The 27,060-nt window shown below is 38.6% G+C and overlaps 1 protein-coding gene across 1 annotated transcript in view; it reads left to right on the top strand.

Moving 5' to 3' along the window:
• The window catches only part of LOC120485875 (utrophin), a 50,901-nt gene that overhangs the window by 2,993 nt on the left and 20,848 nt on the right, over positions 1-27,060 (top strand). The window contains exons 2-12 of the mRNA XM_039681666.2: positions 2,367-2,497; positions 2,583-2,739; positions 5,088-5,205; positions 10,972-11,234; positions 15,811-15,889; positions 16,621-16,681; positions 19,745-19,806; positions 19,997-20,071; positions 25,180-25,381; positions 26,014-26,099; positions 26,407-26,564. Coding sequence (XP_039537600.2) covers positions 2,367-2,497; positions 2,583-2,739; positions 5,088-5,205; positions 10,972-11,234; positions 15,811-15,889; positions 16,621-16,681; positions 19,745-19,806; positions 19,997-20,071; positions 25,180-25,381; positions 26,014-26,099; positions 26,407-26,564 — 1,392 coding nt within the window. The remainder of the gene's footprint in view (positions 1-2,366; positions 2,498-2,582; positions 2,740-5,087; positions 5,206-10,971; positions 11,235-15,810; positions 15,890-16,620; positions 16,682-19,744; positions 19,807-19,996; positions 20,072-25,179; positions 25,382-26,013; positions 26,100-26,406; positions 26,565-27,060) is intronic.

The following is a 27,060-nucleotide window of genomic DNA, read 5'->3' as shown; positions in this document are numbered from 1 at the left end:
ATCTATGAGATGGAAAGAACCTCTTCTTAATGTCTTCCTCATCATAATGGTGCCAGTCTGAGATTTCTCAGACTAAAAGCAAGCAAACCTTTACTGCTTATCTCAGAGATCTGGTTATCATATAAAGTGATTGTGTCTCTTCAGATATTTTGGACTCTGCTCTATTAATATGGATTCGTTTTACGATCCCTTTATTAACATTTTCACCCTTTATGCTGGGTATTCGCTGAATCTGAAAGTTAATATGTTTATGCAACCAAACCGTATGAGTTAGTTTAGTGAACATTTTTTCAATTAAATTGCAATTACTGTAACATTTGTGTTGTACAAAATCAAAAAGTTGAAGTTCTTCTAACTTAATTTGGACGTTTGTTTCTTGTGAGTAGTTCACTTAAAAAAAAAACAAAAAAAAAAACTTTTGCTGATAATTTACTCACCCCCATGTCATCCCAAGATGTTCATGTCTTTCTTTCTTCATTCGAAAAAAGAAATTAAGGTTTTTGATAAACTTTCCAGGATTTTTCTCCATATAATGGACTTCAATGGGAACCAAACGGTTCAAGGTCCAAATGAGAGTTTCAGTGCAGCTTCAAAAGGCTTTAAACGATTCCAGACGATGAATAAGGGTCTTATCAAGCGAAATGATCGCTCATTTAAAAAAAAAAAATAACAAAGTTTAAGTTCATCAAAATGAACGAATCTTTTCCCGAGTCAACTCGTTCATTTCGTTGGTTGAATGAACCAAATGACACAAAAAAAATGTGTTCATTTTGATAAACGAGTTCGAACAAGAGAGTCACGAACGCTCATCACAGAAAAGAAGGCGACCATTTGAGCTTATAAAACTTAAACTTAATTTTTTTTTTATATGAGCGATTGTTTCGCTTGATAAGACTTATTCATCGTTTGGTGTCATTTAAAGCCCTTTGAACAGTTTGCAGTTTGCACTGAAACTGTATTTTAGACCTTGAACCGTTTGGTTACCAGTAAAGTGCATTATATGGAAAAAAACCCTGGAATGTTTTCATAAAAAAATTCTTTTCGACTGAAGAAAGAAAGACATGGATATCTTGGATGACATGGGGGTGAGTAAATTATCAGCAAAAGTTTTTTTTTTACTACTACTCCGTTAACTTAAAAAAATGTATAGGCAACTTTTTATGGTTTACAGTCTATCTCTATCCCCTCACAGTATGTTATCGACCATTACAAGATGTAAACAACACTGGTCCAGAAGCACTTCCTGTTTCAGTTTGTAACCGTTTTCTTTATTTCACATGTAAAGGAAACATCTTAAAGATGTTTGTTTAACTTTTTGATTCAGTTTTAAATGTTCTGTTGGTTGTATTTTATCTCAGCTTTTATGTAGTGTTAAAAAACTGAAACAGGAAGTGCTTCTGGAGCAGTGTTGTTTACATCTTGTGAAATGGTCTATAGAGTTGTTCAGTTTATTGTCCTAACATCCAGAAAAGACTATATGTTTCGTTCCATGCGCAGACGGTGTGATCAGAGCAGGCTTTAGGCTTTCCTGGTTAAAATCAGTCTGTTAATTTTGATGGTCATTGATGGTTATTGATATTGCTCAGTTTCACATCAGATTGCTTCTTCAATTGCTGTGTCATTGTTGTCCTCTGAATGCTAATGTGAACATGTTGATGATTCAGTTAACCCAGGAAATTGTAGTGTATTTTTCTTATCCAGCAGCTCAAACTTTTGAATTATTTTACTATACTAGTGTAAATTCTTTTTTATCACAACCTCATCATTATGTGTGCAAAGAGCACATTCGATTATTATCATTTTTTAAAACATCTCTGGCAGTAATAATGATGGCAAATGTCATTTTGTTTTTTCTTTGCCATTTACTTGTTAGCAGTATATAGATAACGGTATTGCCATTTTAATGGGTTCCAGCATTATAAGCAAAGACTGTCTGTTATGTCTCTGCTTGATGTCTTTCTTTGGTTGAATATCATCAATGCAGCCCTAAACGGGAGAGCCACGTTTCCTCTGATATAAACCGACCAGTCATTATATGTCTGTGGAGGCTTTGAGGCGACTGCCACCACAAATGAAAGTTTTATATGTAGGAATTACAGCAGACTGCTAAAAGCACAGGTGAGATGTCTGCTGTTTGAGGCAATACTTTACTTTCAAAGTCCTTTGAAATTGTTTGTCACTCGTTTTCCAGATTGTGTCTTCCTTCATTAGTCTCATTTAACAGCCATTGAAGCAGTGCTATTTCCTCTACACTTTAATTAAATTCATAGGGGACAGAACAAGGAGAGGATCACTTAATCAGTGTCCATTGAGATTCCTTTGAATTGGTGCAATTTTTACGTCTGCATGCTGTTATGTCTCCTCAGGACATTCAGACAGATGTTGATACCCAGACTGATCTTTCTCAAAGGGCTTTAAGAGGTCAGATCCCAAATACCAAGGCACAAGAGCTTGATAAGTTCAAAGATGTGGAACACATTCATATAGCCTCCAGAAGGTCTGTGCAATATCCAGCAATACAAACAAAGAGATATCAGAACATAACGTCCTGAACTTTTCTTCAAATTGTCATGTGCTATTAGAGAGTGTTTGGAGGCCGGTGCAGAGAAATGGACCGGGCTAATAGCCATCCTTGAAGAGCTTTGGTTCTGGGTGAAGCTGAAAGATGAGGAGCTGGCACGGCAAAGGCCGGTGGGAGAGGATGTACATACTTTACTGCAGCAGCAAGGCTACTGTACGGTCAGTCACACTGTGTGCATGTTCACAGGTTAAACCAAACAAAACAAGGCATTTCTGGATGTAAGAACCATTAAATCTCAGTAGAAGGAGAGTTAAACACCTACAGTCCATTATGAGTGATGTTCTTTTTTTTACACATAATGTTTTATAATTTATCACTTTGTACCGGCACCTCCTACCCGCATGCACTGATTACATTGCCTTTTTAAACAGGCAGTCCTCAGATATTGTGTATAATAATAAGATACAATACAACATAATTAAACCCCTTGATTACTTTTCCCTCAAGGAGAAGCTGTGAATTGATTTTATTTGTTATTGCACTGCTGAATTATTGATGCCCTAGATGTTTAATCATTGCAGTTTATTGCATTTAATGTCTTAAAAAATGCATTATTTACATCAGTTGCTGTAAAGCTGTCTTCACAAACAGAACTCAAATATTTATAGCTGTGAACAACATTATGAAGTATTATTTTATTTGTAACGATTGAATTAATCAGTATTTTACAGAGAAAAAAAAACACCTCATTTTCCCCACATGTTCATTTTTATCTTATTATTATAGTCGGACGCTCATTATTAGATGATTTTAAAGGACAAGTTTGGAATTTTACAATTAAAGCCCTGTTTTAAGATCGTTTCTGATGAAATAGAATGGTTAAGTTTGTTTTTTAGACAGATGCTGCTGTCCCGAGAATTTTTGGATTCTGTGGTAGCACCTCTACAATTGTAGCATAGGTGCACAGAAACAATCCTTCATAAAACGCATGAAACTTACGTGAAACTCACCGAGTGCTCTAGGGTGTTCACTGATATTTGTGCACAAAAGATGCTTTCCAACAGGTGTTTTACCATTCGTTGTAAAACTGTAGACCTATTTTTCTGTACATTCTTCCGTTGAGAGCTTGAATAATAGACACTCCAGCCCAGTTGGTGGCGATAATGCACCTTTCCCGATTGCAAGCAAACCACTTGTATAGTGTAGCCTACGATACCGCGACTGCATAAGACTACAGAAAGAATACAATTTCCGTTTCCGGCGGCAGACTACCGTACATCACACAACATACAATACAAGTCAATGGAGTTGTACAAAAACTACGATAAAACCTGTTGGAAAGCATCTTTTGCAGCAATTTTTGTCTGAGCATATCAGTGAACACCCCAGACCACTCGGTGAGTTTCACGTCTTTGTAAAGTAAAGTTTTATGCGTTTCATGCCTGGTTCAGATTGCACGATTTTGGCACAATCCGTTTGACGTAGGGTGTCGTGGGGATTCGTAAACGACAACGGGCATCGGGACGCAAGATTCGATCGTATCATCTCGTATAGTGTGTCATAGTGGGCGACAATCTACGTCGCGTCTGCGATGCTTCACGACATCACGACAAATGTTTAATTTTTTTAACGGTCGTCCACGACGATTCCGTCACATGTATAAGGTTGACCAATAGGAGCACAGAAGCTTTTCTGTACACAACTTTCAAAAATGGCGAAACGACAGAGAGACGATGGTGCTAACGTTAAAAGTAAAAATATATAAGAAAACAATGTTTTACCTCATGTTCTCTTTGGAGGATTGACAGCCCAGACTGTCCTCTTCGAGCAATCCAGGAACGTTTCCATTGTCGGGTTTTCTTTCTTTTTTAACTTTTTTTCTGAACACAGGATAGCCAATACAACACTCACCGCTTCATCCATTGTTTGTTTACGTTCGTTTCCGGAAGTCACTCGCTACAAGTTTCGCCTTTTCAATGACATCATGCGCGCCGTTAAAGACGGCATGCGATGACTGGTCAGGAAGCAATGACATGTGTCTTTTCCACGACACGACAAGATTTTAGGAGTCAAAATCGCGTAATCTGACACAGTGACTATCGTAACAGACCAAAAATCTTGTAATTGATTCTAAACCAGGCATTATAAAGGATTGTTGTGCACCTATGCTACCATTGTGAAGGTGGGGGGTGCTACCACAGAAACTGAAAATTCTCGGGACAGCAGGATCTGACTAAAAACAATCTTAACCATTCATGGTCTCGATCTTAAAACTGGGGTTTAATTGTAAAATACCGAACTTGTCCTTTAAACCATGCAGAATTAATCAAAAGTTTTCCTTCTGATATCGACCACAACACGTCTTCCCTCTGTTTCAAACAACGATTTTGTTCCACAATCAATCAGCTCAGCTAATGTTTGGGTTTCTGCTTTGTTTTTGATTGTTTTTCGAGTAATTATATCTCCAATTTCACCCCCTCTAATGTGTTCAGAATGAGTTGTAATGAATGTCTACATTTATTTTAAATGTCACACCTCTGCATCTTTAATGAGCTGTTCGACACAGGCCTTGCACAGAGAGTTGATTGGACAGGATGTAGACGGCACTCTGAATCAGGTGTGTCTGTCTCTGGCTGTCCAACCTACAACAATGGAGGTCCAGATCAGTACAGAGACGGCTGCAGGTGAGACTTTTGATTATTTTCCACTGTTTTGAATCCTCCCAGAGGAACATTTTGTTTTGCTGTTTTAGAGGTTTTTCATTTATAGCACAAAACTTATAGTTATGTTTCACATCAAGAAAAGCTCAGATCATTTTTGCCTTTGATAATAAATGCCACATTGAAGAGTTCGTGTTAAAATCTTTTGATTGCAGGCTTTGGTGTTGCAGGCTCAGCACATAGTTTGATAAGTTTGAGACATCCCCACTGAAACTCTGGAGATGTATATCTTTTTCTTAGGATAAAAATCTGAGAAGCAGGAGACTTCAAGAAAAATTAATTAAAAAAAAATAATTAATTAATTTTAATTAATTTTAAATTAACTCAAATTACTGTGTACATTCTTAGAAAAAGGGTTCATTGGGGTTCTGTAAATGAAGGGTTCTTTACTCAACTCGAACCCTTTATGCTAAAAACGGTTCCATAATGACAAGAAAGAACACTTTTGGCACAAAGGTTCTTTATAGGCTATTATTCATTCATATATTACATTATTCTGCAACATTTTGTAGTTGTAATTAAATTATTGTTTATTAAACTGTTGTAGTAACTTAATATCACATTTTAATCATACTGATTTTTGGATGAGAAAAACTGAAATGGCACTCTTCGTGTGATATTGATTAACTACATAAAATGGTATAAATATATACATTTTCTAACCACCATATCTTGAATTTTGTGATCATTCACATGCATTTTCTACTTGAATGTTTTATTTATTTATTTTATTCCTGTGATGGCAAAGCTGAGTATTGAGCATCAGTGTCACATAATCCTTCAGAAATCATTTTAATATGCTGATTTCTTATGCTGAACTGAACATAAGAAAAATATGCTGAATATGTTGAACATGTCTTCTTATTATCACCCAACTGTTAAACACACTTTATTACAGTGATAGATTTCACCTAGCAGTCTTGTCTTGTCCTCAATTGTCTGTTTCTATTAAAGATGCCACCAAGTGTCAAATTTTATGTCTATTGTCTTTCTGATGTAAATGGTCGTCTCCTGGATTCAAACACTAATTTTTTATTACACGTTTCATTTCTGGAGGTCATAGTTTCCGTCTATAGCGTCGTTGCTGCTTGATTTATGCGTCTCTGAAATGGCTCAGTGGAGACAATAAACCTTATAGGACACAAAGTGAAAAGTGAGAGAGTGCTGAAGGGTACGGATGTAAATCTGATCACAGAGGAAAGATAAGAGTCCTCAGTAATGATGACACACAGTAAGTTTTGGTCCACAGTAATATGTTTAGGACTAATCTTTGTCTCCATGCTTTATGAACTACTAAACTATTCAGTCCTGGGTAACCCCAAATGCCTCTGGCATATTTAGGCCTAACAAATAAATATGTACAGATACTCTTTTTAAAGTATTGGTACATTGGAGCTACTTAAGGGGACAATAGCTTTATTACCAAATAATTTAACTAACTTATCAATTATATAATTTGTAATATAATCAGAAATGAAGCCAGCGCAAGTTCTACCAGGAAGACTCAATCGTTCACGTCATGTATTATTACCTTCTCACTTATCCAATCATATCCTAATAGCCAGTATAAAAAGGTGGTACATGTCTGAGTTCTCAGATGCTGTCGCTTCAACCACCTCCATCCTCCCCATCCACCACCAGACGGGACCTTTCCTTCATCTACCTAACATTCACGTGCCGGGGTCCTCCCCTCCATCCATCCCACCACCTCCAGATGGGCTCTCCCCTGAGTCCCCTCTACCATGAAGATGTCAGGACGTCCTCTCCTCCTTCCACCCCACCACCACCAGATGGCACCCTTCCTTCGTAGGGGGTGGGCTGCGCCCCTGCCTTCGTCTTCAGGCAGGATTATGCAGATTCCGTACCCTCAGAATGCGAATTACGGACGGAGCCTACGCCCAATTACGAATTACGGACGGAGCCTACAGGGTGCCCAAATGGACGGGGCAATTTGCCTATATACGTCGGCACTGAATGCTATTTCATCAGAATCTTTCTCATTCAAGATCATATCCTGGTTCTGAAGAAGAAGAAGAACACGAGAAGTCTTTGCCGTGGAAGAGCCCCAGCAGCAGAGTGATGATGCTGACAGCACTGCAGCTGAGGGACAGCGCTTCTCCTGCGGCTATCCGGAGAGACTAAATGAGCAAATTTCACTTTAAAAGAGCATACTTTTTGCTGCATTTGCTCTAAAAGGTCTCACCACTAGTGGGGCAAATGAAGGGCACCCCTGCACCTCTCAGATGAGCACTCTGAGTGCGGTGCCTGCCTGGGCCACACCCATGCTGAGGCCGTGCTCATCAAGATGGATTGCTCCAATTGCAAGAGCTTGAGTCTCGCCTCGCTGCGCTTGCGGATTGCTTTCTTCCAAGATCCGCGATTCCAAAAAAGCCATCCCGCCCCTCGAGCTCCCTTGTTCTCTTCCTCTTGGAGGAAGAAACCAGTGGAGTATGAGAACAAGTGAGCTTACATCGGTCCAGATCCCCCACAGTGAAGGGATTCCCTGGTGCTCTTCTCCTGCGAAGTCCAGCTGCCCTCATCTGGTGCAAGCAGCTTGGTCTGAGGTTCTGAGGTGGAATTTGTTTCTTTTGCAGAGTATTGCCCTGCTGAAAAATCCAGCTAAAACCAGCCTAGGCTGGTTGGCTGGTCTTAGCTGGTTTAAGCTAGAAGTAGCTGGTTTTAGTTGGTCACCCAGCCTGGCTTAGCTGGTCAAGCTGGTCTCCCAGACTGACCAGCTAATACCAGCCTGACCAGCTAAAACCAACTTGACCAGCTAAGACCAGTCTGACCAGCTGAAAAAGTGTTCAAAACCCCTCTAAAACCAGCCTGATAAACCAACTATAACCAGGCTGGGAGACCAGCCAAAACCAGCCAACCAGCCTTGGCTGGTTTTAGCTGGATTTTTCAGCAGGGTGGTCAGACTCCGCCCTCTGCTGCCTAGGGATCCATGTGATGTCAGTCGTGGTCTGGAAGCAAACTTATCCTTGTCCTTACCAAGGCTGTTGAAGAGCTTGGCGGGGTCAGCCCCCACAGCTGCATTGACGAGTGTTTCCTAAAGCCGTGGCACTAGCAGCGAGCTCCCTGCCAGAGATCTGCCTCGTTCTTTCTGGTCCGTTACAGCCGGACCACCTTCCAATCGTCCTTGTGGTCTGTCTTATTCGGCTGGTGTGCAGCCTGAGAACGGAGAACGTAGACCCTTTATCTTGTGATATCTTGTTGCATCAAACTTGTCCTTTTTGCAGGAGTTTCTGGAGGAGGGGCGCACCCCATCCAATTTCAAAGTATATGTGGCAACTATTGTAACATACCCCCACCTCTAGCCTGTCGGTTGGCAGGAACAGCTTAATAGTGAAATTCCCTTAGGGGTGCTAGAAGACTGAATCCGCCTCGCCCCCACATTGTCCGACCTGGGGACCTGTTCATAGTCCTCTTGGCTCTCCAAAACTCTTTGAGCTGCTACGGACAGCCACCCCGCTGCTCCTTTTGCTCAAGACTGCCCTCCTGCTGGCTTTAGCAGAAGATCAAGCAAGTTGGCAACCTGCAGGCACTCTCTGTGAGCGCATCCTACCTTGAGTTTGGGCCAAACGACTGTAAGGTTGTCCTTAGGCTGTGTGCCTAAGGTGTTCTCCACTTTGTTCAGGGCACAGGTCATAGGGAACTCTCTTTGTTCTCCCTGTTTCGGAGGATGAGCAGTTCTTGCACCTACTCCGGTCCCTCAGAGTATATGTTGACCCCTCAAGCCAATTCTGGCAATCAGAGCAGCTTTTTTCTTCAGAGATCGCACTAAAGGGCTGCCGGTTACGAACCAAAGACTATCCCGGTAGATGGTGGACACAATAATGCTGGCCTACACTTCCTTGGGCTTGCTATGTCCTATTGGAGTGAGGGCCCACTCCACTAGGAAAATGTCTAGTCGACTAGAATGTCTCGTAAGCAACTCCTGTGTTTTGTTGTTGGGTGAAGAGAATAAGCTAAATTTGTTTATGTCTGATTGAATCATTTTGCACTGCTTTGTGAACGAGGGTCAATAAGACACTTCATCTTTTGTGTGATATACAATAAACTTAAAAAAAAACCCCGAATCAGCAACATTTTGGCCATCATTTGGACGGGGTCCGATACAACAGGCTTGTGCTAATAGTGTATAAAAGCGAGATGACAACATAAGTTTTAAAGCTGCCGTCGGCAACATTTTTTTGATCATATTCAGTAAAATCGACACTATAATCCGACAGAACAACATAAATAAAGTGGTTTTAGAAAAAACCCAAGCTTCTAACTCCATCTTGAGTGTGTTATTTGTTCTGCAAAAATCCAGCGCTCCCGGATAATCGGGTGCAATCAGCGCAGGGGGGTGTGCGATCTGACTGTCAATCACAGATCGGGCACACGCCACTCCTCGCGCACGTTGCAATCACATGCACACGCCTGAAGTTCGCGCAGTAAGGAAAAGTGATGGTGGAAAACAAACAAATCAAGTAAGCTCATTTACAGTATAAATGACGTTAGCAATTGCAATATATTGGTAGATTAGCCAGGGCAGCATACCTCCAAATAATCCATGGTGTTGATGGATGCTGGTGAGACGGTCGCGTTCACAGATAACCGGGTGCGCACGCACTTGAACACGAACTCTGTGGGAGGGTATTCGTTGATACTGGGGGAGGGCCATATGAGTTGTAAACATTCAAAATTTTGCCTAGTCCACTCAATCTGCCAGACTTGCCGACTGCAGCTTTAACAGACAGTTCCCTTCCCAAGGCGCCATATACTGACGCTTTTGACATTTTGTCTTCATCCAATGCACATGGCACCCTTTAGCATCAATATGAGACGCAGATATATATATGGGCCAGAAGGCGCCTCCTAGTGGTCTAACCCTGACCCTACCCCAGACCTAAACCTACCCATAACCGAACCAAGCTCTGTTCGTGTTATATTGACGCTAAAGGGTGCCCTTTGCCAACGTACGCCCTAGGATGAGAATGCGTTGGTTTTAACCATAATTAAACTACACTATACATATTGACGAATTCTGGCTTTCCCTCCAGATATCTACACCCTAGTGTTGGTCGATGAAAGCCTGTTAAGGGCCCTTAACCTTGACGGGTCTTCTGTTCTCTGCTCGTAACACGGCGCTATTGGATTAGGTTCCCCAAAGCCTCAGCAAGTGATGCAATGCGTGTGAACAATTAAAAAAGGGAACTTTTCCGTTATTCCAGGGAACCAGGTTACGTTAGTAACCGAAATGCTTACAAGAACAATTCGAACAAAGTGATTTCGTGGAAAGAATCGAACTTTTCAAAGCAGAGAGTGGACCGATAGGGAAAGCCGATTCACTAGACTAGATCTAAGTTTTCAGAGCTATATGAGAGGACCAGTTTGGACGAACCGACTCGACTTCACAAAGTTACATTTAAGAGAGAAGGAGCGGTTAGGATGAATCTTTCCAAAGCTACAAGAGAGAGAGAGAGAGAGAGCATAGAGTGTTTATTCATATCAGATTGCAGTTCCGTGCAATACAAATGGGACAGGGATGTGTTTGCGCAACAGCGGCTGTGGCTGGAGTCACTGTAATAATGTTAAGGATGCCACATTTGTGTCATTATATGCAGAAAATCCTTGCAGAAAACATTGTTATTCTTACTGAGGGAGAAATAATCACTCTAAACGATGACAAAGACCATTTCGTTTGAGGTCATTTGACTGAAAATAGATTTTAACTTCTAGCAGAGACAGCACAGACAGAGAAGATTCATCAGCTGGCTCAAGCGGTTCAGGACCAGGCCTTTGAGGTTCAGCAACACTGGGAGCGGTTCAGTGCTCAGGCCGCCAGCTGGCAGCACCAGGTTGACTGGGCTCTGGGGAAACTTCAGGACCTCCAGATTGCCATGAACCAACTGGAGCTCAGCCATCTCGAGATAGAGAATGAAAACTGGCACTCTGAGGAACACAACGTGGTCAACTGTGTGCTGGAGAACGAGGAAAATATTGTAAGTTCAAAGATAAATTACAGTATTCGTGTACAATAAGGCCCCATTAGCTGATGCTAGTAGATGCAATAAATAAAATTAACTAACCATAGTCAATTCATTTGTTATAGAGTCTTTATTAATCTTTGGTAACATTACTACAAAAATACTATTGCTGTCAGATCATGTCCATTAAATAACATTGACAGATACAACTTTTGATTTTGACAATGTATTAATTGTTGAAAGTAACTGTCAACGTTATGTTCAGTTTCTTTAGTTATCATGGACTTTTTAGTTTGCATGCATTAGTTTCTGTCTCCCTTTGTTCAGTTTCCCACCACTCCTTGGTTGTCAGGGTTTCTGTCATTATGAAAGTCTTTATATCAGTTTCGTTTGTATTCACTAATCTACTTAAGTTAGTTTAGCCAATGCCTGTTCGCCTACCTGTTGGAATAGTACACTGTAAAAAGGTTGCTGTAGATTTTACAGTAACTTACTGGCAGCTGGATGCCAATAAGTTACTCTAAAAGTGTTTACAGTATCAGTACTGTAATTTAATTTACAGTACGACAATCGTATACTGTATTAATATTTACAGAATGAGTTCTATATTTTTCATTTACAGTACAAGTACCATATTTTAATTTACAGGAATAATTCTGTATACTGTATTCATGAGTGCAACTACCGTATTTTAATTTACAGTATTAGAATTGCTTTCCTATTACATAATTAGATTTTTTTACGATTTACAGTAGAAAATAATTACAGTAGTAAACACATATTTTCCCATAATCCTTGGCTATTTACAGTATTATACTGTTGACACATTTGACAGTATTATAGTGTACATATTACAGTAAAATACTGTTCAAATTACAAAAATCCGTTACAGTGTATATCATTAAACTTTGTGTTGGAACTTATTCTTCATTTTCATAACATTAACTAAGATTAATAAATGCTTCAGAATTATTTTTTATTTTAAATATTAAGGACATGTTAAATATAGTTCGTTCTAAAACCAATTTTTATTCCAGATTTCAAAATGTTTTAATACATGATTTCAATTTAAGCCTATACAATTCTAGGTGAAATTTGTTCCAAAACAGGCAAAACAGCAGTGATTTATATTATTGACCAACTTTATGGTTATACCATAATGTAAAATTATAACATTTCAATATAAGTCATCTTTATCAGTATAGGAACTCTTTATTATAAAATCTGTTAATATATTATTTTATGACATGATTTGATAAGCAAGGTGTCTTTTATTTAGGATTAGGTATGCGTCTATTTGAGAGTATTAAATATTCTTATCAGTGTTTATTGAGAGAAGGGGGGAAATGTACTCTTGTACTGCAGGTGTCAGCACGTTCACTGTCTGGTCTTCAGTTTATTCCAGTTTGACCTCCATATCCTCAGAACTCTATTATATATTTGGCTATATCACAGGTAGCTATCCCTCATGTCTCACATCTCATGTGATGACCAAATATGAAATATTTGATGTAAGTTTAGCCTTGAATGGAATAAGGCGGAAGTCTTGCACAGATTTGGCATTACAAGGGCATTTAACAAGACCTGTGAGTACATGCATCTGTTTGATTGAACTATCTTGCCAGGTCAGATTAGGTTGAGTTTTATAAAAGAGATCAATTTGCTATTGACATATTATATACACAATCATTTTGATCTTCAAAGTACCAATTTATAGAGATCAAACATGCTATAATTGAGGTTACATTGACCCTTGGCTCTATCATAAAATACATAGTATCAAAGACATAACAGTATCAAACGACATTACACAAGACAGTAAATCATTCTACAGTGTCCTGGGATGCATGTTCATTTATAGATCAGTTTGTCTATAAATGAATGCAGGAAAGTCTGTTTTAAGGGCTGTGGGTCTTTTCTATGGCCTCTGCTTTTTCCATGTGATTACATTTTTTAGAGCAATAAACCTTCTTATCAGTTAGGAGTCATGGTAACTAAGGCCCTTCTTGCCCTAGTTAGGGGATGAGTCCGTAGATTCCAGTTTTCACACCTTTCACACCTCTGAACCAAAAAGTGAACCATACTCCGATCACCTCAATTTGTGGTTCGATTTCTTTGTGATATGTGAAAGGGATGAGGTCCTGGTCCACTTTGCATTTCGTTTCAACATAAGTAGCTTTTGAAGAAATGCTACTGACTATTCTATGCAGTTCTGGCGCCCCCGTCCCAACATCTACAGCACGAAATACATTGACTTTACATGTTAATGCAGCGGTAGAGTTAAGCTCACGTGACACTGCAGTTATTCACAGTAATGAACGTGTATTATTTGCATGCATAAATAAATGCATAAAATAATGTTGCATAACATTTCATTTGCTTGCTGTTTTGAGCGCATGCACACAATAGAAACTTGCAGCGCACAAGTAGGCTACTGAGCTAAGTTGTCTTTAGCATGTTGGGGTTAAACTGTCAAATACACACACACACACACACACACAAACATAAACACAGTCTGTTCTGTCTAAAGTGAAAGTAGACAGTTGGAATATAAATGAATGTGTTTCGTTATCTGTGGTGCGTGAACTGTTCACTTTAAAAAAACCTTTGCTAACAATTTACTCACCCTCATGTCATCCAAGATATCCATGTCTTTATTTCTTCAGTCGAAAAGAAATTAAGGTTTTTGATGAAAACATTGCAGGATTTTTCTCCATATAATGGACTTCAATGGGAACCAAACGGTCTGTTTGGTTCCTATTGAAGCTTTGTTCTGTGATGCGCGTTCGTGACTCACCTGTTCGAATTCATTTATCAAAATGAACAAATCTTTTTTCGTGTCATTTGGTTCATTCAACGAACGAAATGAACAAGTTGACTCGGGAAAAGATTCGTTCATTTTGATGAACGAGTTCGATTAGGAGATTCACGAACGTGCATCACACCCTAACCCTAACCCTAACAGAGCAAGGCGACCATTTGAGCTTACAAAACTTAAACTTTGTTATTTATTTATTAAATGAGCGATCGTTTCACTTGATAAGACCCTTATTCATCATCTGGAATCGTTTAAAGCCCTTTGAACAGTTTGCAGTTTGCACTGAAACTGTCTTTTGGACCCTGAACCGTTTGGTTCCCATTAAAGTCCATTATATGGAGAAAAATCCTGGAATGTTTTCATCAAAAACCTTAATTTCTTTTCAACTGAAGAAAGAAATACATGGATATCTTGGATGACATGGGGGCGAGTAAATTATCAGCAAAAGTTTTTTAAAAAGTGAACTACTCCTTTAAGGATTCCTGTCCCTTCTACGACAACCTGGATGAAATTTTGGGTGCAAGCGCTTGTGCTTGTCTGACAGATGTTGTTGAAGGACATGCAAAATGCACAGAAATCTGGGATCTGAGTTATTTTGAGGTTGTGGTGTGAACAAGAAAGGGTCTGAGATCACTTCAATGCAGAAGAGGATCAAAAAAGATACAGGGTTCTCTTTTGAGTCCACTAGACAACACCAAAGGGTCACTTTCGGCTGGTTGACTTTAATTGAACTGATTTTGGTTCTTCTAAAATGAACTATATGTGAAAACACTGTTAAGGATTATTTGTGTTAAATATAACAAATAAATGTGTCTGATTTGTCTCAGTCGTTTCATAGCTAATACATTGCTTTTGGATTGTTTTAGTCTTCGGGTTTGTAATATTTTTTTACTAGCCCACATAATAGTTATAAATATGTCAATTTAAGCTGGCTGGCATCACTGACCTGCTCATAAGATGCATTCAAACCCCAGCATTGACCTTGAAGAATTGATTCTTTTTAATCTCGCTTTAGGATCACTCAGACCACGCAGAGCCCAGTTTGTTTTTGATTGCTCCTTTTATCCCGAGGCTTGACGAGTGTGACTGTCATGTTGTTTTGAGGATCCTGTGGGCAGAAATATTGACCTTCCATATCGACCTGGGAAGCTGGAGAACACAGATAATTAATCTGCTACCCACCCAATGACAATCTTGGGACTTGTTTCACCAATGCTCCCCATCAAACCACAGTCAGACAGCTGCTAGCTAACTCATTTTTGGAGCTCAAACAACAATATTTGTCACCTCAAGTGAGCATCTTGGGATTTGATGTAATAGTTATATTAATATAACTGAAAGAGTTGCACCATTTGTGCTTTTGGGATGTGGTATTGTGGCTTCACATACAGTATGATGACAAGGAGACTCATTATATTTTGGCAGAGATGTGTCTCCACAGGCTCTTGAAGATAAGCATGTTGGATAATGAGCATCTGGTCATTTCAGAAGTGAAGTACCAGAGACTTCTTTCTTATTTTCCCAGTACAATGTCTTTATTTTTGTCCAGACTGCCCCCTGCTTATTCTTCTCTTTGGATGAAAAGCCTTTAAAGCTGTAATTTCCCTCTGATCTGAACTACTATTATGGCTCGGTTGGGGTCTATTTCAGTGCATTATGGTCTGACAGCACAGTAAGATGTTAGGCATCATTTTTATATTGCCATCTGTTGTAGTCAAAATCATTCAATCTTGATTGTTTGAGAGAATTTTGTCTTTTTCAAAATCTTATCAGGGGACTACGGGTAATCAGCAACGGCAGTTGCAATGCTCTCAAACGGATAGGAGACATTTGTCCCATGACTTCTTGTCTGGTAAGTTGTGCGTGATGTTTTTTAAACATTTTACAGCATTCCCATAATCATGGAAAACCTTTTGCATTTAAAAAATGGGATTTTCAGGCCCGGGAAACTTACTGTACACTACCATTCAAAAGTTTGGGGTCAGTCAGACTTCAAATTAGTAAGCATACATTAAAGTGATCAGAAGAATTTTACATTAAGGCTGTTCTTTAGTACTTTCTATTCCTCAAAGAATCCTGAATTTGTTTTATCTCCGTTTCCACAAAAATATTAAGCAGCAAATTTACATATGAGAATGATTTCTTAAGGATCATGTGACACTGAAGACTGGAGCAATGGGTCTGAATATTTGCATCAGAGGAATAAATTATTTAGAAATGTGATAATATTTCACAATATTACTGTTTTTAAATGCAGCCTTGGTGAGCATAAGTGACTTCTATTAAAGATAAATCTTGCTGACCTCAAACATTTGAATGGTTTACATTATACTAAACTCTGAAGTATTTTACTGGCTAGAAATTGGTCTTTTGGAACACAATTCCTATAAAAAAAAATAAAAAAAACCCAATCCTTATCAAGTCAGCTTGAATCAGCTGAACAAACCATAAAATTGGTCAAAAAGTGGGGAAACCCCAATTTGTCTTAAGTACTATTTCCTATTTTTCCAATATAAAACTGTATTGTTTGAAAGTTGTTCAAGTGCCATGATTTTACCTTTGAAACCTTGTCTCCCCAACCAGTTTCCGTTCAGTTCCCGTGGCAGAGAGCTGTTTTTCATAATGGCGTCCCTTATTATATCAAGTGAGTTTTGCTTCATACATTCTCATCTCCGCTATGACACTTGATGCATTTCATGTGATTTCCCATGTGTTCAGTTTTGCATCAGAATAAAGTTAGTCCACACATTTAAATCCAGTTGCACAGTCACCCTTGCTAAAATGTATTGCATTAACCACATTTTTACATTTTTATTACATGTTTTTTTAAGTCTCTTATGCTCACCAAGGCTGCATACTGAAGACTACAGTAAAAACATTAATTTTGTGAAATTTGATTGCAGTTTAAAAAATGGTTTTCTATTTGAATTTATTGAGCAGCACTATGTAGCTTATTCAACCTTTATAATATTTTTTCCAAAATCCTTGAGATGGTACATCGACTTGCAATAGGTTCCCAGATAGCAAACTGACATTGAATCAACGTGGAAATATGACATTGAAACAACGTTGATCTGACATTGTTTTGCTCATCGAATTAACGTTGAACCAACGTCAGACGCGTCATTCTTTCAAAACTAGCGGAAAATCAACTTGAAATCAACGTGTTGTTTCAACGTTATGAAAGCAAACCAATTTTCGATTTTCATTTAGCTTTGAAGAATGCCGCGTCTGACGTTGGTTCAACGTTAATTCGATGTGCAAAATCAACGTTGTTTCAATGTCATGAGAGACGTCGTTTCCACGTTGATTCAATGTCAGTTTGCTGTCTGGGTTGAATGACAGGTCTGCCATAGCCTGACGTGGTCTGTATCGCTTTTACTGGCATGATGTAACTTCGAGTTTCGAGTAGGAACCCGAGCACAAAAAGAACCACAAAATTCATCACTTACCCCACTTCCTCAAATTTCGACGCGAGAGCCCAACGAGCGTTTTTTACCTCTGTACGTTGTCATGGCTGAAGCAGCGAGTAAAAACAAGAAGCCAAATGTTTTGTTGGAGGTAGAAAGAGAAAAAAGGGGAGTGGCCAAAGGAGGAGGAGGGCTGCCCGACCAATCCAAGAGGTCCTCGCTGCAGCCTGTAGCACAATGATGTAGCTGGACGGTCCAATACAAGTGGATGCAGTGAGGGGTGTCTCGACCGAGTGGCTGGCGCCACTCATCCATAGAGTACGCCAAAATGAGCGAACAAGTGATTTTTTTATACTAATACTATTTTAAAAACATTCATTCATAATACTCCACAAAAACGTAACTAAGTCCCCCGACTCCGGTCCGGTGTGGTGCATCAATCTTCCCCCGCCTAGCAAATGTAAAGTGCATCAGAAACAGAGCGCGAGCGCAATCAGTTTACTGTTGGCAATGTGTTGTGTAGCTTCGCCCCTCGCTGCATCCAATGTAGACTCAATGCAGATTCATCTATGGTAGCTTGATATTATAATGTTGACGACATGGTATCTTCCAACAAACATTGAATTGACTTAGCATATCCATTATGTAAAACAGTAGCCAATAGGCTAACGTTACTATAAAGACGCTGGCTTGAAATGAAAGTGAGCTACGCGATCTTTTGACTTTTGATAAAAATAAAGCCCACACTGTAAAAATTAATATGCTTTATCTAATCAATAAAATTGTGGCAACAGATTACAAGCAATATTATTTATTAAATTGAACAAATTAGAATTGAGTAATAGTTAATCAAATTAACATTCTAATTAATTCTAATTTGTACAATTTAATTAATAATATTGCTTGTAATATGTTGCCACAATTTTATTGATTAGATGAGCATATTATTTTTTTCAGTGCATGAAACTATATTCATATGACATGCTGAAATATATACCAATGTACCTGGGATGAAGACATTTCACACACAACACTGGAGTCTGCCCAAGATGTGAGAACTCCTTCCTTCTCCCTAGTGTAACCATGACCGATTTTACGACATTAGTAGAAGCAGAGAATGTCTAATTGAAGAGAATTGGCACTGGCTGGTTACTTCCGGGTTCTGGACTGGCTGCAGTAACGCGTCTCTGTCCATACGGGGGCGCTCGCGGTCGAGTGCAGAATGAATGGGAGTCAATGGGGTTTCACCCCCAGAAATCCACTTTTCTCAGGATGTAATTTTTTGTCAAGTAATTTGAAAGTTGCATTCAAAAGGGAGGGCTAAGATAATACACTCTATACACGATAATACATAATACACAAAAAATTGCATTTTTAAGTTCACTTATCTGTTCTAAAAATCCGTTCAAAACTGTGATGACGTCACACAATAGCAGAATGCTAGCGTGTTCCGGCCAACAACGGCCTAACCTGTAAGAAATCAAAAGGACATAAGTACTCGTTCATTCGACTTTTGGTCTATAATCTATATTGAACTTGCGGAATCAACAATAAAATCTATGTTGATTTAACGACAAGCAGGTGAAAGAGACACCTTTAGCCGTTTAGCCCCATAGACTCCCATTCATTCTGCTCTTGCCTCCAGTGGAATTCTAATGGAACTGCAACCAGGATGATGCACAATGGGGCTAATAGGAAGTGCCAAGGCTCTCCGTTAGACGGGCTCTGGTAGAAGACAATACTGTTTCCCAACTGTAGGGGGACCCAGAGAGCAAAATTCCAAAAGTAACATAATGCTGCTTTAAAATGTAATTTGATGCAAAGCTGAATTTTCAGCATCATTACTCCAGTCATCAGTGTCACATGATCCTTCAGAAATCATTCTAATATGATGATTTGCTGCTAAAGAAACATTTCTTATTATTATCATTGTTGAAGACAGTTGTCCCACTTTATATTTTTGAGGAAACAGTTTTTTCAGGATTCTTGATTAATACAAATTTATTTGAAATAGTAAAGGCATTTATAATGTGACAAAATATTTCTGTCACTTTTGATCAATTTCATGCATCCTCGCTAAATAAAAGTATTAAAAAAATCTTGCTGACCCCAAACCTTTGAACGGTAGTGTATAATTACTAATTCCACATGTTCATTAACAAATGATTGATTCAATTAATGTGATCTCCTTCAAATACGTGTGAGAAAAACATTCCAAATCTTTATATCATTTTCATGCTTCCATTTGACAGAATCCAAATCCAGGGAATTGATGTTGATGATTAATTATGTTTCAGTCATGAGCAGCAGACCACCTCGTGGGATCATCCAAAGATGACTCAACTATTTCAGTCAATGGGTCTGTCCTTTAACCTGTCAATCAATATCAAGTGTTCTGTCATTCTCTCTGTGTAGTTCACTACTTTATACAAGTACAAAATGTTCAGTATGCAGATTTCTCACATGATAGATTGCTCAGTATTTGTTTGAAAATAAAACTTTTCTAGGGAACTTTCCTAATTCACCCTAATGTTTTACGCTCTGTGCAGCTGATCTGAGTCATGTGCGTTTCTCCGCTTACCGCACAGCTATGAAGAGCCGCAGGCTGCAGAAAGCCCTCTGCTGTGAGTGATCCATCTTATCATTTACCTCTTATACTTTTTACTTCACTAACAAAATCACGGTAGCCTACTTCTGTGGGGGATTTTGAACCATTGCAATAGCATATTTTCTGGGACATTTATCACTGCATTGCAAACCTGTGAGTGTGAACTCCCCTCTTCACTGCACACTCGAATTGACTGGAGGAAATGCAAAGGGGAAAAAAAAAACAGATTACAGCAAAAGACAAAGACAATTTTAAACATGAAATCTTGATCTCTCTGCTAATTGTGTCAGGCACTATTAGTACGTCTATGGTAGACTAACTATACTGTACAAGTCTTTGATCTTCAAATTGCAGAAGGATTTTTGAAAGCATTAGAGCCAGCAAGCAACCGGCTGATAATGCAAGCCTGAAGTCAAGTCTGGATTCAGAGAAGGGCTACTCTCTGAGAAAACAAAGGGCTTTTCTGAGGGTGACCATATTTTGATTACCAAAAACCAGGACACTCTGCCCGGCAAACAGATACTTAGAAGTTTACTCAAAGATGCCTTATTAATTTCAATACATTTAAAGGGGTCATGAACTGGCTTTTTAAATTTTATTATATTGTTCTCTGAGGTCAACTTATGACGTTTGCTTGGTTTTTGCATTCAAAAACATCAAAATGAATGAGTAATAAGTAATCTTTTACCCTAGTTTTGAGTTTCGCTGAAAAACGCTCTGTTTTTATGGGCGTCTCGCACTGAAGACTTGGAAGTAAACGCCCACTTCTGTGAGTGGATAACAGTTTTGCATATTATAATGAGTTTCAACTCACCCGTCGATGCACTTGGGGGAAATTGTTTTGAAAACGTCCAATGATGTAAAATGGCAACCGGAATGATTCGCCCATACATATTCGATCCAGAGCATTCCTGTCTTATCCAATATAGACGGCACAGCACCGTTTTTTACTCTTAAAGGAGAACTCCGCTGCAAAATGAACCTTTGGTCTAATAAAACATCGGTACCTAGTCAGTCGTTCTCTGAGATTTGTTTTCATGATAATCAAATCTAAAGAGTTTTATCTCTAAAAACTGTTTAGCGTATAATGCCAGTGTTGTAGTCGAGACCACCTCACTCGAGTCTGAGTCGACACCGAGACCAGAGAGAGTCGAGTCCGAGTCAAGACCGAGTCCATAGAGAGTCGAGTCCGAGTCGAGTCCGAGACCAGAGACGGCCGAGTCCGAGTCGAGACCGAGACCAGTGAGGGTTGATTACCTAATTTACTTTTATTTACTTAGAGAAATCCTTTTTTTTTTTTTACTGAATTTACTTAGAGTTTAAAAAATATGATCAGTTTAGGGTAAAAAGGCCACATAGTAGGTGGTGTTAAAAGTAATTTTATTACAATTTGTCATGCGCAGTTGCGCACTAGAAAATCACCAATCACTGGGCGTGTCAATCAATTTAAAGAAATATTTTTATTAACATACATTAATAATCATGAAAAATATTTTGAATTGAACTCGAGTGGACTCGGGAATAATTCCGAGTCCTAAAAAAAAAATGTTCGAGTACGAGTCAATTCCATGACAAGACCAAGACCATTAAAATATGGTCTCGAGACCGAGTCCGAGACGAGTCCGAGTCTCGAGTACTACAACACTGTATAATGCTAGTAATGGGGGCCTTTAATAAGTTAGAGAAATCACTATTTTATACCACTAACAAGGCTCAAAATAGCCCCACACTAACAGAGTAACATAATGAGGGTCCACACATGCAAAATGACGCATTGAGAACTTTGTAAGTGTACAGACCGTTTAATAAGATGATACTTTTATAAAGACAGTTCATTTTGTGTTTACAGGCAGGAGCCATCTTAGAAAATAGGCTCGGTAAGTCGATCCCCGAACGCCGTTCATACAGTTCAGAAGTTCGCTGAACTTCATACAGGTCAGCTCACTCAGCACGTTGTGATGTAATGTATGCCAGATGTAATTTGTTCTGCAACTAGATGGCGGTGTGCATCAGTTGTGCAGGTGAAAGCCACACCTGTTCCATCACATGGTATTTAAATGAGTTGGGTTAAAACAGAGGGAAACAGGTGGCTGGAATTTATGATTCTTACCATAGAACCAGTACAATGTAAAATCTCTAAGATCTCATTAAATGGACAAAAACAACTGTTCAAACGAATATCGTTGTGTGCAGTGTTTTATGTGTGTAGAACACCTTACCACCTGTCTTGGGCTTATAGGAAAGCCACTACAACTTGTCATGACTGTTTTCCAAGATGGCTCCTGTCTGTATACACGAAGTGAACTGTCTTTATAAAGTCTCTTCTTATTAAACGGTCTGTACACTTACAAAGTTCTCAATGCTTCGTTTTGCATGGAAAAGAAAAGAAAAGACTCGTGGACCAGTTCGTTTGCACTCTTATATTCCTCATCTGACTTCAAACTCTCTGGCAGACGTTTTACTAGACGCAATCATACTAAGTCTATCCCATATCTGTACTGTCTTTATCTACATTTCCTTCCTTTCAACCCCTCTTTCTTCTCTCCATATGCAGAGATCAGTAAATGCTTGACTTTAGTAGCCTAAAGTTGTTATTCAGTTGCATTCACTATGAGGCTAGAAAAAAATACTACTGAAATAATAGCAAGCATGGGGTGGGATATTATGGTACAAGCCATAACCTCTGGTTTTAGTAGTTATATTATTAACTATAGGGGGCGTAACAAAAATACCATTGAAAAAATACCATGACTTCATAGTACTAGCCATCTGATTATTGTTCGAGCTTTAACTAAGTTGTTATATAGACAATAGACATCTGTAGGAGGCTAAACAGAACTACTATCCCAAACAGCAGTATAGGGTCGGCCAAGATCCGGCCCATATCTGTTACGCGTTGAATCCACATGTACCAGACGTCTGGGCAGACACTGATGTCTGGGATATAAATAATTTCAAGCATGGACAGCCTATATAAATACAAACCCAATTCCATAAAAGTTGGGACACTGTACAAATTGTGAATAAAAACAGAATGCAATGATGTGGAAGTTTCAAATTTCAATATTATATTTAGAATACAACATAGATGACATATCAAATGTTGAAAGTGAGACATTTTGAATTGCCATGCCAAATATTGGCTCCTTTTGGATTTCATGAGAGCTACAAATTCCAAAAAAGTTGGGACAGGTAGCAATAAGAGGCCAGAAAAGTTAAATGTACATATAAGGAACAGCTGGAGGACCAATTTGCAACTTATTAGGTCAATTGGCAACATGATTGGGTATAAAAAGAGCCTCTCAGAGTGGCAGTGTCTCTCAGAAGTCAAGATGGGCAGAGGATCACCAATTCCCCCAATGCTGAGGCAAAAAATAGTGGAGCAATATCAGAAAGGTGTTTCTCAGAGAAAAATTGCAAAGAGTTTGAAGTTATCATCATCTACAGTGCATAATATCATCCAAAGATTCAGAGAATCTGGAACAATCTCTGTGCGTAAGGGTCAAGGCCGGAAAACCATACTGAATGCCCGTGATCTTCGGGCCCTTAGACGGCACTGCATCACACACAGGAATGCTACTGTAACTTTTTTGAGATGTGTTGATGCCATGAAATTTAAAATCAACTTATTTTTCCCTTAAAATTATGCATTTTCTCAGTTTAAACATTTGATATGTCATCTACTGTATGTTGTATTCTAAATATAATATTGAAATTTGAAACTTCCACATCATTTCATTCTGTTTTTATTCACAATTTGTACAGTGTCCCAACTTTTATGGAATTGGGTTTGTAGTATTAGCCATAAACTCTGGCTCTCTATAAAAAAATGCTGGGCAAATTTGGGACAAATATGGTCAAACCCAACCGTAATGTAAAATTTAACCCAACGGTTGGGTTTTTCCAAATTTGGTTTAAAACTACCCAGCATTTTTTAGAGTGATAATGATCAGACTGATGAGTTTGTTACCATGAGATCCTTGTAAACAATGGCCCTGAGCGTCATCGGTATCTGAATAGAATAAAGTGTCTAAATTATTATTCAAATGAACCATTGGCATTCCAACCTAATTTGAGGTTGAGATAAAATGGAGCCAGATAAAAGTTGAATTGTAATTAAACTATTTTGCAACACTGAAACTAGAGCCAGACCGATATATCGGCCGGCCGATATTATCGGCCGATATTAGGCATTTTCCATAATATCGGTATCGGCAGTTATAATGCCCGATAAATGAATATTTAAAAAATAAAATAAAAACGGACGAAATATGCTTCAATCATCTCTCCTTGGCCTGTTATATTGAAAATGTATGTTTTACAACTTGCAGTATGATGTTATCTATTGCTAAATTATGGCTCATCATAGACTAGCTAACCACAAAGCAAGCTAATGCCAATATCATCAGTGGAAGACCACTAACGTTAACATTAATGAGCTTGGAAACCACAATGAACCTTTTCTGCCTAAATAAAGTGATTACTGTATTTATAGTTAGCATATCTCTAGTTAAAGTGTCTGCATTGTAAAATGAAAGTTATACTTGCGAGGAGTGAACATTTAGACATGGAGAAAAAGTATCAAACGTATCTTGTGCAGAAAAGTTAGCTTTTCTTTTACACATGTGTGAAATCCAACAATATTTAATAATTAAAAAAAAATATCGGCCGATATATCGGAATATCGGATTATCGGATTTTCGGATTTTCGGTATCGGCCTTCAAAATCCTTTATCGGTCTGGCTCTAACTGAAACGACAGAACACACAGGTATCTTCCCCGCTCTTTTGGAAACTGTATAAGAGCTGATTGGGCGGGCCTTACAATAACAAGCTGATCAGAATAATCCTGCAGTCAGGTTGGTTGGATAGTGTTTGCTTCATATCTTTGGATGTGGGTAATGTTGAGAAAGGGTAGTTGTTGAAACGTATAATTGGTTGCAAATCTGATGAATGCTGATAAGAAATATAATTTTTTGCTGCCTTTTCACCAGGGAATTTTCATTACACGCCAATGGATGAGTTACGCTCTGGTGACTTTCATTAAAATACACTGAATGGAATTCATTGTAGACACAGAAATGAGTGGAGATGAAATCATGTGAATACCGTCTGTCTGTTCTAGTGGACCTTTTAGAGCTCGGCAGAGCCCAGAGCGTCTTTGATCAACACAAACTCACGCATAATGAGCAGCTACTGGAGATTCCAGGCATCGTAAACTGTCTCTGCACAATCTATCATGGACTTCAGCAGGTGCATCCGGATCTGGTTAATGTCCCTCTCTGTGTGGATCTGTGTCTCAACTGGCTTCTAAAAGTCTATGACAGGTCGGTATGGGTCTTATCCTTAATAGAGTGGCCATAAACATATTTAGTCACACTTAAAAATGTTTGAATGTTGGCTGCATTGAATTACAAAATATCTAAGTGATTATTTGAAAGAATGAAAGCATTAGTAGACCTATAGATAAGCATGAGTAGTTTTTTTTTCATAAAAGATTATTTGGTTTGATAAAACATATGCATACTGTGTAAAATAAAGGTAAAAAGTAAGACCTTGCAGTTGTGTCCATAGTTTTTGAAAAAGCTTTCCAATTGGTTTAATATTTGTATCTAATAATGCAATGATATTTATAAATGTTTACGTCTGACTAAATTGGCAAAGTACATTTTAGTGCCACTTTAAATATTCTCATAAAAAACAATAATCTCATGACCTCTAAACTATTGCAGATAATGGTGTCTCTCATAGATTTTTGATTTGAATGATTTATGTTCATTTCTTTTGCAGTCCTACAGCAATAATTGTATTTTTGCCAATACAAGCTGACACAAAACTGTTCAGTAAAGACATAACCAATACCTGTGGTTGTTACTGACCAAGATATTTACCAGACAATCAAAATATAATACATGTGTAATTTCTGTGGCACATCAATGTCTCTGTTTTCTGTTAATAGTGGAAGGAGCGGAAAAGTTCAAGTGCTGTCTATTAAGATCGGCTTGTTTTCGCTTTCAAAAGGACCCATAAAGGACAAGTACAAATGCAAGTATTTTGATATTAAATATGTATTCTATATGTTTTGTTAATTCTCAATTTATAAATGAGATGAATTAAGTTATGCGCGGGACACTGGCTTCTTTCTTTCACTTTAATATTTGTGCACAATTTCACTGGGAACTTTAATTTCAGTGTCTTTAAAGGTCTCAGGGACTGGAATGCAACACTGTCCTTGCTGTGACCACCACAGGGACATTTATAAATTGGATCTTAAGTCTAAAACCTTACCCACTCACCCTCCTAGTCTGATAATGTGATGTTCTTTGAGTTTGGCCCGTGTTGTCCTCCACAGATCTGTTCGCTCAGGTGGCCAGCGCTGCAGGGTTCTGTAACCAGATGCAGCTGGCATTACTGCTACACAACGGCATCCGAATCCCACATCAGCTCGGGGAGGCGGCTGCGTTCGGAGGGAGTAACATGGAGCCCAGTGTCCGGAGCTGCTTTCAATATGTGAGTTAACACTGCCTGACAGCTACAGCACGAGATAATGAGTTGTTTTATCAGTTGTTTTAATTCTATTTTTATATCAGTTATTAATCCTAGAGAGCAATGAGATTGAATCAGATTTTTCTCCTGAGAACCAGTGTTATATTAGTTAATTACTACTATCATAGTTTTATTAAAGTGCCCCTATTTTGCTGTTTTAATAGATCCTAATTTGGTTTTGGAGGTCTCCCACATTAGGTGTACATGCATACAAGATAAAAAAACACTATTTTCTTAAAATATACGTTGCAGCATCACCTCTTTTCTCAGTGTCTGAAATGGTTCAATAAAGGATTCAGTTTCTCTAAACCTTCCTTTCAGCCTCCAGTGATCTGATTGGTCAGATGGCTTAGATGGTTTGTTGTGATTGGTCACTTACAGCATGTGTCAGAAATTAAACGCCTATTACCATTTCTGAATTTAAGCTCCAGAGGCATCCTCAGTGCTTGATACACACAGT

This window comes from Pimephales promelas, chromosome 15, assembly GCF_988280905.1.
Source record: "Pimephales promelas chromosome 15, fPimPro1.hap1.1, whole genome shotgun sequence".
In the NCBI taxonomy this organism is placed as follows: domain Eukaryota; kingdom Metazoa; phylum Chordata; class Actinopteri; order Cypriniformes; family Leuciscidae; genus Pimephales; species Pimephales promelas.
Note: the sequence above shows the minus strand (reverse complement) of the source record. Positions and strands in the feature narration are given on the sequence as shown.